The sequence below is a fragment of the Bos indicus genome, chromosome 3, assembly GCF_029378745.1.
Source record: "Bos indicus isolate NIAB-ARS_2022 breed Sahiwal x Tharparkar chromosome 3, NIAB-ARS_B.indTharparkar_mat_pri_1.0, whole genome shotgun sequence".
NCBI classification, from domain to species: domain Eukaryota; kingdom Metazoa; phylum Chordata; class Mammalia; order Artiodactyla; family Bovidae; genus Bos; species Bos indicus.
Window position 1 is genome coordinate 94,319,154 of NC_091762.1, and position 13,823 is coordinate 94,332,976.

The 13,823-nt window shown below is 35.0% G+C and overlaps 1 protein-coding gene across 5 annotated transcripts in view; it reads right to left on the minus strand.

Moving 5' to 3' along the window:
- Nucleotides 1-13,823, minus strand: part of ZFYVE9 (zinc finger FYVE-type containing 9) — a 182,138-nt gene that overhangs the window by 46,041 nt on the left and 122,274 nt on the right. For all 5 annotated transcript variants that reach the window (XM_070786540.1, XM_070786539.1, XM_070786538.1 and 2 more), the window contains 3 exons: nt 9,768-9,888; nt 6,168-6,290; nt 4,573-4,728 (listed from right to left, as the gene is read on the minus strand). In XM_070786540.1, the coding sequence (XP_070642641.1) occupies nt 4,573-4,728; nt 6,168-6,290; nt 9,768-9,888 (400 nt within the window). The remainder of the gene's footprint in view (nt 1-4,572; nt 4,729-6,167; nt 6,291-9,767; nt 9,889-13,823) is intronic.

A 13,823-nucleotide genomic window follows, 5' to 3' on the forward strand; every position in this document is an offset into this window, starting at 1 on the left:
GAGTTGAACATGACTGAACCACTGAACAACAACATCCATTCAACCATACAGACAAATCTCAAAAGCACTGCACTAAAAAAATTAGTCAAATACAACAGTGAGTTCCATTTATATAACTTTCTCAAAAATGCAAAACTACAGGGACAGAAATCAAATTACTAGTTGCAGATTACTAGTTACAAATTACCAGGAGCAGAGGGTAAAGTGAGGGGATTAAATACAAAGGGACATGAGGTAGGGTTTAAAGATAATGAAAATATTATATATTTGACACTGTTACTGGACTTTATTGGTTTGTCTAGATTCACTGAACTGAATATATGTGTATTTATATATAGTAATATATGTCTAAAAAGGTACATTACTGTATATAAATTATACCTCATATACTAGACTAAAAAACTCAGAGAACTTTAGTAGTGAACTTACAGAAAACCAAAGAGAAAGAGACAGTTCTAGAAGCCAAAGAGGAAAGACAAATAACTATTTATTAAAAAAGGAAAAAAGGGGGATTCTTTGGCAGTCCACTGATTAGGATGCTGCCCTTATACGGGCTTGGCCCCTGGTAGGGGACTAAGAATCCATAACACATGCAGCTCAAAAAAAGCAGCTAGATTGCAGGGCTTCCCTGGTAGTTCAGATGCAAAAACTCTGCCTGCAATGCAGTAGACCCAGATTCAATCTCTGGGTCAGGAAGATCCTCTAGAGTAGGAAATGGCATCCCACTCCAGTAGTCTCACCTGGAGAATTCCAGTAACAGAGGAGCCTGGCAGGCTCTCGTCCATGGGGTCGCAAAGAGTAGGAGAAGACTGAGAGACTAACATTTTCACTTTCTTTCAGATTGCAGAAAATGCCAAAAGACAATGAAGTAATACCTTCAAAGTACTTGCTAAGGGAAGGTGAAATGAAGCAATCAACAAAAGAAGGAAGAAAGAGAGGGAAAAAATCTGTTAACCTAGAATTCTGTAGCCAACTAATTACTCAAGAATAACAGAAAAATAAAAACATTTCAGACATACAAAGACTAATGGAGTTTAATAACCATACAACCTCATCAAGAGAACGAATTAAAAGATGTATTTCAGCAAGAAAAGCAAGTCCTAATGGAAACATGGGATACTAAAATAGCAGATAACAAGAAAATATAGTGGTAAATTTAATAATTTTGGTTGAACTGAAAATCAGTATTGATTTTTAATACTGGAATTAAAAACTGAATATAATTGAATATAATTAATATTTTTTCTATTACAAAAGGTAAAACAAATTACAACAAATATAAGAATGGCAAGGATATTAAATGAGTGAAGCATGCTGAGGTCTGTGTCATGTTTGGAAGGACTGAAATGCTCTGAGGCAGAACTGTCAGCTTCCTCTTGTTCACACCTTGTTTAATTCCCTACCTTTCTGTGGCGCAAATACCTATTAATATATTGGGTGTCACTCCCATGATTAGGTTACTAATCAATAAACTTTGAGTTAATCAACAGGGAGATTATCAGAGTTGGCCTGACATAAGCTCTTTAAATCTAGGTCTAGAGGTCAGAGATTCAAAGCAGAGACACAGTCCCGCTGACCTGAAGGAAAGGAAAACACCCACGTGGTAAACTATCTATGAGGCAAGAACTGCAGGCAGCCTCTAGGAGCCAAGAGTACGTCCCAATCAGTTGTAATAAGAAAATGGGTATTTGTAAGAAAGTGAATTCTGCCAACAACCTGAGGACCTTGCGCTCCAAATGAGAAGCCCAGCATAGCTAACACCTTAAGGCACCCTGCGATGAAGATTCACCTAAGCTGTGCCTGGACTCCTAACCTATGGAAACTGAGAGAATAAATGTATGTTGCTTTAAGCCAGTAAGTTTGTGGCTTAGGAATACAGTAAATAAAAAACTACTACATACTGAATTTAACTGTCAGAAAATGGTCATAGTTAACACATATGTTGAAAAAATTAAAGGAATCCCAAAGAAAATGCTAATGCAATAGAAACAGGGGTGAAAGACATAAACAGGATGTATCCATCACAGAAAAAAACTATACATGGCCAATAAATACATGAAAATATGCTCAGTCTCATTAATAGTCAGTAAAATGCAATTCAGAGTGAGATATCGTTTTATATCCACCAGTATGGCAAAAATTAAAACTCTGATAATATCAAGTGCTGACAACTTTTATACACTGGAGATGGGCACAGATAGATATAAACTGGTAAACCTCTCTGGGAAACAGTTTAACCCACTCCAGTACTCTTGCCTGGAAAATCCCATGGAAGGAGGAGCCTGGAAGGCTGCAGTCCATGCGGTCGCTGAGGGTCATACACGACTGAGCGACTTCACTTTCACTTTTCACTTTCATGCATTGGAGAAGGAAATGGCAACCCACTCCAGTGTTCTTGCCTTGAGAATCCCAGGGACGGGGGAGCCTGGTAGGCTGCTGTCTATGGGGTCGCACAGAGTCGGACACGACTGGAGCGACTTAGCAGCAGCGGCAGCAGCATGCATGGCAACCCACCCCAGTATTCTGGCCTCGAGAATACTCATGGACAGAGGAGCCTGGTGGGCTACAGTCCGTGGGGTCGCAAAGAGTCGGACACGACTGAGTGACTAAGGAAGGAATAATGTTGAAGATATCCATACCCTATAAAAAAGCAATTCTTCTCCTAAGCATTGTTGTTGTTTAGTCACTAAGTTGTGTCTGACTCTTTTGCAACCCCATGGACTATAGCCTGCCAGGTTCCTCAGTCCATGGGATTTCACAGCAAGAATACTGGTTGGTGTTTTACAGTCGCTAAGTTGTGTCTGACTCTTTGCAACCCTATGAATTGCAGTACGCCAGGCTTCCCTGTCCTTCACCATCTTCCATTGTTCAAACTCATGTCCATTGAGTCGGTGTGCCACCCAACCATCTCATCCTCTGTCACCCCCATCTCCACCTGCCCTCAATCTTTCCCAGCATCAGGGTCTTTTCCATTGAGTCAGCTCTTCACCAAAGTATTGCAGCTTCAGCTTCAGCATCAGTCCTTCCAACAAATATTCAGGGTTGATTTCCTTTAGGACTGACTAGTTGGATGTCCTTGCTGTCCAAGGGACTCTCAAAAGTCTTCTCCAGCAACACACTTCAAAAGCATCAATTCTTCAATGCTCAGTCTTCTTTATGGTCCAACTTTCACATCTGAACATGACTACTGGAAAAACCACAGCTTTGACCATACAGACCACATTGTCCAACACTGATATCTCTGCTTTTTGATACACTGTCTAGGTTTGTCATAGATTTTTTCCCTAGGAAAAAGCATCTTTTAATTTTGTGGCTACAATCACTGTCCACAGTGATTTTAGAGCCTAAGAAAATAAAATCTGTTACTGTTTCCACTTTTTCCCCCATCTAATTGCCATGAAGTGATGGGACCAGATGTCATGATCTTAGTTTTTTGAATGCTGAGTTTTAAGCCAGTTTTCTGTAAAACCCAAACAAATTTTTTGGCTAACCCAATGTGTAACAAACCAAGAAATGTTTAGCTTGGCTTCAATGGTACTATTAGAAGATTACTAGTGGGAAATGAGATTGAAAATAGAGGATCAGATATATACAGCACTGAATGTCAGAGTACACAGTTTATTCTAAAGGTAACATGAAGCCAAGAAAGGTTTTTAAGTAAAAGAGGGAAATAACTGAAGACTAACTCCAGAAAAAATAATCTGGTACATACAATTCCTGTTTCATTCAAATTCATGTTCTGAGTGTCTGTTTGCAAAACATAAGTATAAGACATGCAGGAAGAGAGGGGAAATGGGGAGAAATACCTTTCCCATGCCCTGCAATAACCAGTAGGCATCCTGAAACTCTCAGAATGTCACTTCTCACAAACCACCATTTTCCCCCTTACTGTGAAAAGGATAAACGGTGATGTGTGACCAAAAATTTTATATACGCTAAAAAAGAAACATATATAAACACATATATACATTATTATTAATACATGTAGTTTAGATTAAAAATTCATAAAAGAATTATAAAGACAGTTCATATAAGGGCTTCTGCAGTCTTCTGAGTGACATATAGCAGAGAAACCACTAAGCTAGGGATAGAGTGTTTAGTAACTTCTAATAGCTATGCATTTACTTTCATATTGTTACAGTTAATAATATTTATAATTTACTTTGAAATCATAATAAAGTCACCCATGCTAGTGGTTTTTGAAACTTGAAAATTAAATGAATATCTACATTATGATTATATGAATATTATTAAACAAGTTAGCAAGTTATCATTATCCTTCCTTCTACCAGTTAATAATACCATGTCCTAAACCAATCAAAAGAAAAGATTCTTACATTGTGGTCAGTGGATTATCTTACAACTCTGATTACAGTCTTTGTAAAATAATAACAACTACACTAGATAAAGTATTAAAATTTATAACTTCCTCAAACTATGCCAAGTTCTAACTTGCCAATAATTCCAAAGTCCAATGCCAGGCTTCCAAATTAAAGACTATTATTTTCCATCTGAGTCCAAAATTTTTTATCAACTATAAAGGGTGCGGACAAACTCATAAAGTATCCCCACCTGCCAGAGCATCCCGATAAAGCTGAACAAAATGATTGAAGATATCCTTTGGCAAACACTTTTCATCTGGTAGACATTGCAGAAGAATGACTATCTCAGACTGGCCAACTGCATGCATTCCCTTTGTTGTGAAACACCAGCACTTCCTGTTCACATCTAAAGATGAAATAAAAATATATGAATGAAGACCTTCTTCTCAATCCTTACCCTTAAGAAATGCACAGAACTCTCTGTTTTAACACACTGAAGAATAAAATAGATCCCACTGACTTTGTATAATTCAATTGTGAACTGTCACTACTGAGCCAAAGGACTATTGCAGAAAATAAAACATACCAATGCCTCTGGCTTGGAGCAAACACTTAGATTGGATTCAGGCTGTGGCCTACAGAAAATATATTTTGATGTACACTTACTAAATTTAAACTGTGATTGAAAGAGTCTAGCTATTTATAGTCTTTCCTGGTAGAAAGTTCCAGATAGCCAGCAAGAGAACTTTAACTGGCTTCATCCTGTAAAAAGTGGTGAAATGCATGGCTTTTCTGGACTAATTACTTCCACTTCTTCACTTTAAGGCTACGCAGAGCCACAACAACACAAGCTATATGTAGTTCAAAACAATGTCAGTCCATGATACTTTTATTATTTGTACTTCAACACAAGATTCTCAATGGAATTGAAAGAGGGTTCAAATAAAATTATGGATACATGATATAAATCAACACTAATACAAGATCTTTCTTTCCCTCTGGGAATTGTTTCTTTATATACCAAACAAAAGGTGCCCAATCCAACTATATTAAGATGGTACACACTTAAGGAAATCTAGACTAGCTATTTTCTAAGTATATAAACTAGATATGGTAAATTGAAATTGCAAGCGAATTATTTAAAAATTTGATCCTAGAAGGAAAGGGGGCAAGCAAATACACAGTGAGACTGGAGGACTATTCCCCAGTGCTTTCTTTGTCTCTCCAAAACTCTGCCTATTAACATTCATCCAGGATAAATGCATTCTCCATTTTCCAGTATGATACTGGAACCAAGATTTGAAGTTACTGTCCTCTCTCTCATTCTGTTGCCTAAGAAGCTAGCACCAAGAATTGAGAAGTTTCTTCTGAGTTCTAACTTGTGATACATTGAAGTTTTACTATGTGTTAGTTAACACTACTCCCAAATAAGGTTTTGCACCATGATTAAATGTTTCTGAGATTTAAACCTAGCATGTATAAATTGATCCCCCTGGATAATTTATCCACCTCTAGTTATCCAAGTGGTGAGTTGTGACTTGGCATACTCATCTCAAGAAGAACTTAACTCAGAAGTTCCGTTTGGCTTTCCTCCATGGAGAATTCACTTATCTCACTCCTTTGACTAAAAACAAGAGTCTCAGTCCCACAGTTGTCCTCAAGGATATATAATTTTATACAAACCAACTTCTTTGGTACCCAGTTTTCATTAAGATGTACTTCTTCAGCAACCAGTTTTCATTAAGGATTTATTTCATTAAAAATACTTGTGTGTAATGAATCTAAAAGCTTTATTATCTATGACTCAGTACCTCATTAAAAAAAAAAAACAAATTTTCAACTTACAATTTACAATTTTAACCATTGACAACAAATTTGCATTTAAAACAAATACAAGTGGGTCAGGGCCACCATCCTCCAACTGCTGCATTACTGAAATCTGTGATGGTTTCTCTTCCACAGCATAGTCTGTAAAGGGAGAAAACAGTGTAAGAGACTGATTAAAGAGACAAATCAAGAAAGAAATCTGATAGAGGAACAGCCTCATTGTTCATAGGAAAAAGCAACTGATTTATAGATAGGCAAATACAGGTTTATATCTGCTACCCTAGTGTCATGTTAATAGTGCCCCTTTCATTCTCAAAAGTGAACCAGTCCAGTTTGGATGGTAACACAGTTATCCTATGCTTAGACTTCTCCACACAATGGTTTATATCACAGTCTAAAAACAACACTTTGATTTAACAAAAATCCTCCAACTATCATAATAAGAATTTCACATATAACATGTGAAATGAAAACACAATCTTAAATTTAACAACAGAGGCCAAGTTAATTTCTTATTAATTTAAGATTTATTAAAATAACCCAAATTTGAAACCTAAGTGGCAAATTTACTTATTACAAAAGAATATTTTTAGACAGTTCTAGTAAAGAAGTATTATCCAATCAAAAGAACACTTAACTTTATGTGAAAGTTCATTGTTGCAGCACCTGAGACACAAGCTGGACTTGACAGTATGATACATTCAGCCCAGCACCATGACAGGAACAGAAGACACAAACATGAATTCAGACTGAAGGAATTCATGGTTTAGGTGAAAGAATCAGACCGCTACAGTACGTAAATTACAGTGAAAAATGTGTTAATGTAGTAATAGTCTATAAGAATTTCTCTTTAAACAGAGATGAGGATGTAAAACACTACTACAAAGACATCCAAGGTAGGATTCAGAGAAGTTTTCCATTAATATGGATTTTGAAAGATTGAAGAGTTATTCAAGGAGACTGGCATATAGCAGGGTATTCTATTCTAGAGAGAAGAAAGGAAAATAATAAAAATATTTATTACATGCCTGCTTTGTATGAATTTTATTATGTATTTTCAGGTATGAAATTTAATTTAATATTCATAATGATACTTAAGTAGGTATAGTTACATAATTTAAAAGAAAACAAAAAAATAGGAAAAGGATTCAGAGAGATAAATGACTTGCCCACTGGATCATAAGGGCTTCCCTGGTAGCTCAGCTGATAAACGATCCACCTGCAATGTAGGAGACCTGGTTCGATTCCTGGGTCAGGAAGATCTGCTAGAGAAGGGATAGGCTACCCACTCCAGTATTCTTGGGCTTCCCTGGTGGCTCAGTTGGTAAAGAATCAGCCTGCAAAGCAGGAGACCTGGGTTTGATCGTTGGGTTGGGAAGATCCCCCTGGAGAAGGGAATGGCTACCCACTCCAGTATTCTGGCCTGGAGAATTCTGGTCTGGAGAATGCCATGGACTGTATAGTCCATGGGGTTGCAAAGAGTAAGACAGGTCTGAGAGTCTTTCACTGGATCATAGAGCTAAAATGGACTGGTACTGGAATTAAAACTCAGGCTTTTCCAGCTCTTAATTAAGTCCATGTTCTTCCCACTATTCCACACCATAAAAAAAAGCATGGAAGTATGAAATGTGAACATTCAGAAAACAGCAAATAATCTGTAGTATGCCTGTAAAGTACTAGGGTGGTGGCTGAAAATAAAATTAAATAAATTGAAATAAAGTTACCAGGAATACTACACGTCAAAGGAAGTAATTTATCCTGAAGGCACTGGGAACCCATTGAATTTTCTAAGCAAGAACAGTATATGATAATATCTATGTTTAAAAAGATAACTGGACCTAAGCAAGATTATAAGCTTTTGCATCACAAAGAAAATCATAAACAAAATGAAAAGGAAATCTACAGACTAGGAGAAAATATTTGCAAATGATGCAACCAACAAGAGCTTAATTTCCAAAATATACAAACAGCTCACACATCTCAGTAACAAATAATAATCCAATCAAAAATGAGCAGAAAACCTAAAGAGACATTTCTCCAAAGAAGACATACAGATGGCCAACAGGCACATGAAAGAAAAGATGCTCAACATCACTCATAGAAAAATGTAAATCAAAACTACAATGAAGTACCACCTCATACCAGTCAGAATTGCTATCACTAAAAAGTCTACCTATAACATCCTGGAGAGGCTGTGGGGAAAAGGGAACCCTCCTACACTGCTGGTGGGAATGTAAATTGGTGAAGCTATTATGTAGAACACTACGGGGATTCCTCAAAAAACTAAAAATAGATTTGCCATATAATCCAGCAATTCAACTTCTGGGCATATACCTGGACAAAACTATAATTTGAAAACATGCACGCACCCCTCCCTATGTTCAGAGTAGCAACATTTAAAATAGCCAAGACATGGAAACAACCTAAATGTCCACTGACAAAGGAACAGATAAAGAAGATATGGTGTATATACACACAATGAAATATTACTAAGCTATTAAAAGCGAAATAATGCCATTTGCAGTTACATGAATGGACATAGAGATTACTATACTAAGCGAAGCAAGTCAGAAAGAGAATTGATATCACTTATATGTAGATTCTCTACAAAACAGAAACAGACTCACTGACATAGAAAATAGATTTGTCACTGCCGAGGGAAATGGGCGTGTGGGGGAGGGTTGGATTGGGAGTTTGGGACTAGCAGATGCAAACTATTATATATGGAATGGATATAAAACAGGGTCCTACTGCACAGCACAGGGTACTATATTCAATGTCCTGTTACAAATCATAATGGAAAATACATCAGAAAGTATATATATACATACACACGCTCACACACACATACATATATATACACACAAACACATGTATAACTGAATTACTTTGCTGTACACCAGAAATTAACACACTGTAAATAACTGTACTTAAAAAAAATAAAAGATAACTGGCACCAATGTGCAAGATTAAATAAAGGTGAGAAAAACTGAAGGCAAGGAGACAAGGTAAAAGCCTAGGACAAAAGTGAGGAAAGATTATTGGAAAAAACCAGCTCCTGAAAATGTACTGACTGGGTGCTGATCTGGATCTATCAACAAGAAAATTTCACATAGAGATAAGCATTCTTTTGACTGAGTAGTAACTTAGCTTCTTACCAGGGCTCACTAAAAATATTTTTTAACAGAAAACTGGTACTTATGTTCTGTGCTCTCCACTTATTATATATACATTTCTGAATGTGTATTCTACTCAAAACAAAAAGTTAAATGAATATACTGACTGTATAACATGGGTCAATCCTAGAACTATGAGCAACTCTTCACAGAGTATTATATGCTTTGGAATATAAAGAAAGAACTGCCAATAAGCTACATTTATATTACAATTAAAAATAATACAGCCTTTCAACAAATGCAATTATAATATAAAAACATAAATATATTCTCTAAAACAATCACTAACAGCAACAGTGCTTTTCATGGCACTGAATAATCACTTTTTTGTTGCTAGAAAAGAGAAAGGAGGTTATTACTTGAATTCACTCTCATTCCCTTAATTGGAAGGCAACATTTTGCATGTATAACTATCCCTGTTTAAACATCTAAGTCTACATACCTCCTTTTACCCCAGTGGAGATGAGAATGGGAGGAAGGCCATCTTCAGGAATAAGGTTCATTGCACTGCCAACAGGACTTCCGACCTGAGTTATACTTCCAGAGAATAGAGAAATATTCGTCTAGGAAAAGTAAATTGGCATAGACCGTATTACAGAGAGTTCAAGAATTTGGCAGGATATAGTCAAGACTACAAATGGGAATTTAAGTGAAAACTTCAAATTCATACTTTTTGAAACATAGCATAAGATACTCATTAACCTGTGAGTCTCAAGGGTTGGGCTTAAACTATGAATGAAAATGTGCAAATGTTTACAGTTGTATAGTTTCTCCTTTTGGCATCATCAAATCATAGTAATGAAAGAAAGGTTCCTTTACCAAGGTTTCTTTTACCATAAAAGAAAAATATTTTTTAAACCAGCAGTGGCAACAGAAACAAAATTTCAATATTATCTCATACTTTCTGAACATTTACACATTTGGATCTACTTAAAAGTCTTAGTGATAGGCTTTTTCAAAGTAACTTTGAGAATTGGGGTGATGGTTATACAACAATGTAAATGTAATTTAAAATGATTAAAAAGGCAAATTTTAGGTTATATATATTATACTATAATTTAAAAAATTAACTTTGATAACCTACAGTTTTCATTTACTTTGTAATGAAATTAAATTTCAAGTTCTTTTTCTTTGCATCAACATGAAGATCACATTAACTAAACTTAATAAAGTATAATATTGCAGAATACATCTTGAGTGGGTTTAAATCTACTTAATTAACAATTTAATAGAATATGCTCAGAGAGCTATTAAAATGATGCTCTACTCTATTCTTCACAACTTAAGCAAGAAACAGAAGCTTTAAGCACTATTTACAGCAGCCAAGACATGACACAGAAGCAACCTAAGCATCCACTAACAGATGAATGGGTAAAGAAGATACACACATATACACACATACACACACACATAGGGCTTCCCAGGTGAACCCGCCTGCCAACGCAAGAGACATAAGAGGCATGGGTTCGATCCCTGGGTCAGGGAGATCCCTAGAGGAGGAAATGGCAACCCACTTCAGTATTCTTGCCTGGAAAATCCCATGGACAGAGGAGTCTGGTGGGCCATAGTCCATGGGGTATCAAAGAATCATGCACACATGCGCACGTGTGTATGTGTACACACACACACACACACACACACACACACACACACACACACACACACAGGAATATTACTCAGCCATAAAAAAGAATGAAATAATGCCATGTGTAGCAACTTGGATAGACCTAGACATTATCACACTAAACGAAGTAAGTGAGAAAGACAAATGTCACGTATTTATATATGGAATCTAAAAACAGTAATACAAATAAACTTATTTATAAACCAGAAATAGAGTCACAGACTTAGAAAACAAACTTTCCCTAAAGGGGAAAAGGGGAGGTGATAAATTAGGAGTTTGGGATTAACATATACACACTAGTTTATATAAAATAGATAAACAGCAAGTTCCTACTGTATAGTCAGTATCTTGTAATAATCTATAATGGAAAAGAATATGGAAAAGAATATGAAAAAGAATACATAAATATATAATATGCATAAATGAATCACTTTGTTGTACACTTTGCTATATATAATACAACACTGAATCAATAATCCTTCAACTGTTGAAAAAGAAAGCTTTAGAAGAGTTAAAGGAAAAGCACATAAAAACTGTTTAACATGTTTAAAAATGTTTATACCAGCTTTACTCAAATAGCCCAAATATGGAAACAATCCAAATGCCTATTAATAGGAAAACAGGTAAATTGTGGCATAGCCATATGATGGAACATTACTCAGCAATAAAAAAATATTTACTCTTGATGCACACACCATGGATAAATCTCATTAATTACAGTTTAAGAAGCTAGACACAAAACATCATATACTATGTTTTTCCATTTATATGAAATTCAAAAACAGGCAAAACAAATCTGTGGTGATACATGTCAGAATAATGTTTATTTTCCAGGGTGGGGGCACGGGGAAGGGGGAAGGTATTGACAGAAAAAGGGCATGAAGGAAACTTCTATGGCGACGGAAATATGTGTATCTTTACCTGGGTGGTGGTTACGTGTGTGTGTGTGTTCATATGTATATATAGAGAGACACACACATATATGTATGTTCATCAATATTATCCTAAAGATTAATGCTCCTTAAGTACGTCACTATATATATATAAAATACTTGAATAAAGATTAAAATTATTAAAAAAAAACACCCAGGCATTAACATATTTTTGTCTATATTAACTATAATTTAGGACTATAAGTTTTTAGTGGGTTTTTGCTAAAAATTTTGCAGTGTTCTTAGTACACCACCCTATAATGAAATTTGGAAAATTTTATTGGCTAAACATTATTGATCTAAAGGGCTAATACAGGAAATAAAGTAACCTAATTCAACTTGTTATTTAATGATGGATAAATCCACCTTTCAGTATTATAAGAAGTAGTCATCTGGCCTCTACTTAAATATCTATGAAAAGAAATTTGTTTCATTTACTGAGCATCTTTTAAATAAGTGCCAGGCACTCTACAAGATCATAAAAATGAAAAAAATATATTCAACTCTGGCCTTAAAGTATTTGTTTCCCTTCATTTTATCAGACAAACATTAAAATAGAGTATTGAACAATGTGAGAGCACAGAAAAGCTAACTTGTTTTAGTTTCTCTTAATGACCTGAACTGTTTCACTAAAACAGTCATTCACTAGAGCTAGCTCATTCATTCACAAAATTTATGTTTTAAGAACCTATCATATAAGTTTCACAGAAAGAAAAACACTATAATCTTTACTGTATAATCACTATGGTTATCACTGATTCAGGTAAGATTGTCTCCAAGGGCAGTAAGATCATTGGCTGAAAGACTATAGAACAGGACACCCAGAGTCTCAAAGTATCACCCTCATTTTACTTTTTAATTGCAAAGAGGAAAAGCTACTTTTGCAGTGGTCATACACAAAAGACATCAATTTAACCAACTATAAATTGATACTTATCAATGTGTTCCAGTAAAAAATGACCATCATTTATGATAGTATCATTCTTGCTGAAAATATTTAATCTGAAACTATTTATGAGGACAAAAACAAACACAAATTAAGGATTTTATGCCAAATATGGCCTAAATGCTTCAAAATATTAATGATGTGAAAGACAAAAAAAAAAGTGGGAAAACTGTTCTCAATGAAAGAAAATCAAAGAAACATAAGAACTAAATAGAACCGTGATCCTTGATGGAATCCTAATTTTTAAAAAATATTTTAATAAAAAATTATATATATAAAATATATATACACATACATATGTGTAAATGAAAGAATAAGAACATCATGGAACAACTGAAGAAATCTGAATATGAATGATATGCTTGATAATAGAATTATATGTTAAATTTGTTTTATCATGTAATTGTACTTAAGTAAAAAAAAAAAAAGACTTGTTCTCAGGAAACATAAGCTGAAGTATTGAAGTGACAAACTGCAACTAATCCTCAAATGGTTCCTCAAAAAAAAAGGTATGTGTGGGGGGGGTAAAGTAAAAATGTGGCAAAATGGCAACAGCAGGTGGATATGGATGAAGATATATAAGCGTCCACTGTACTATTCTTGCAGCTCTTCTGTGGGTTTGAAGTTTTTCCACATAAACAACCGTAGAAAAAATAAATTTTCTTGACAAAGTCATTCTATAGATACAAAGAAGAATCAGTCATAGTTCTTGCTATTGTCCTCTGCAGCCATAGAAAAATCCCCTAAAACAGACTTAGAAATACTCAAAGACAGTGACATGGTTTACTGTACTTTCACCAAAAAGGAAATTTAGCTCTGTATGTCAATAAATTTAATCTTAATAACATGTAATTTCAACCGCAACCAAATCCAAAAATCATGTAAATTTCTAGAAAAATATTACTGAACATAAATATAAATAGTAACCATAAAAACTTGAAAAGTAGCAACATTATCCTAATTCTGATCCTCTTACTTTACTTAAAAAAAAAAAAA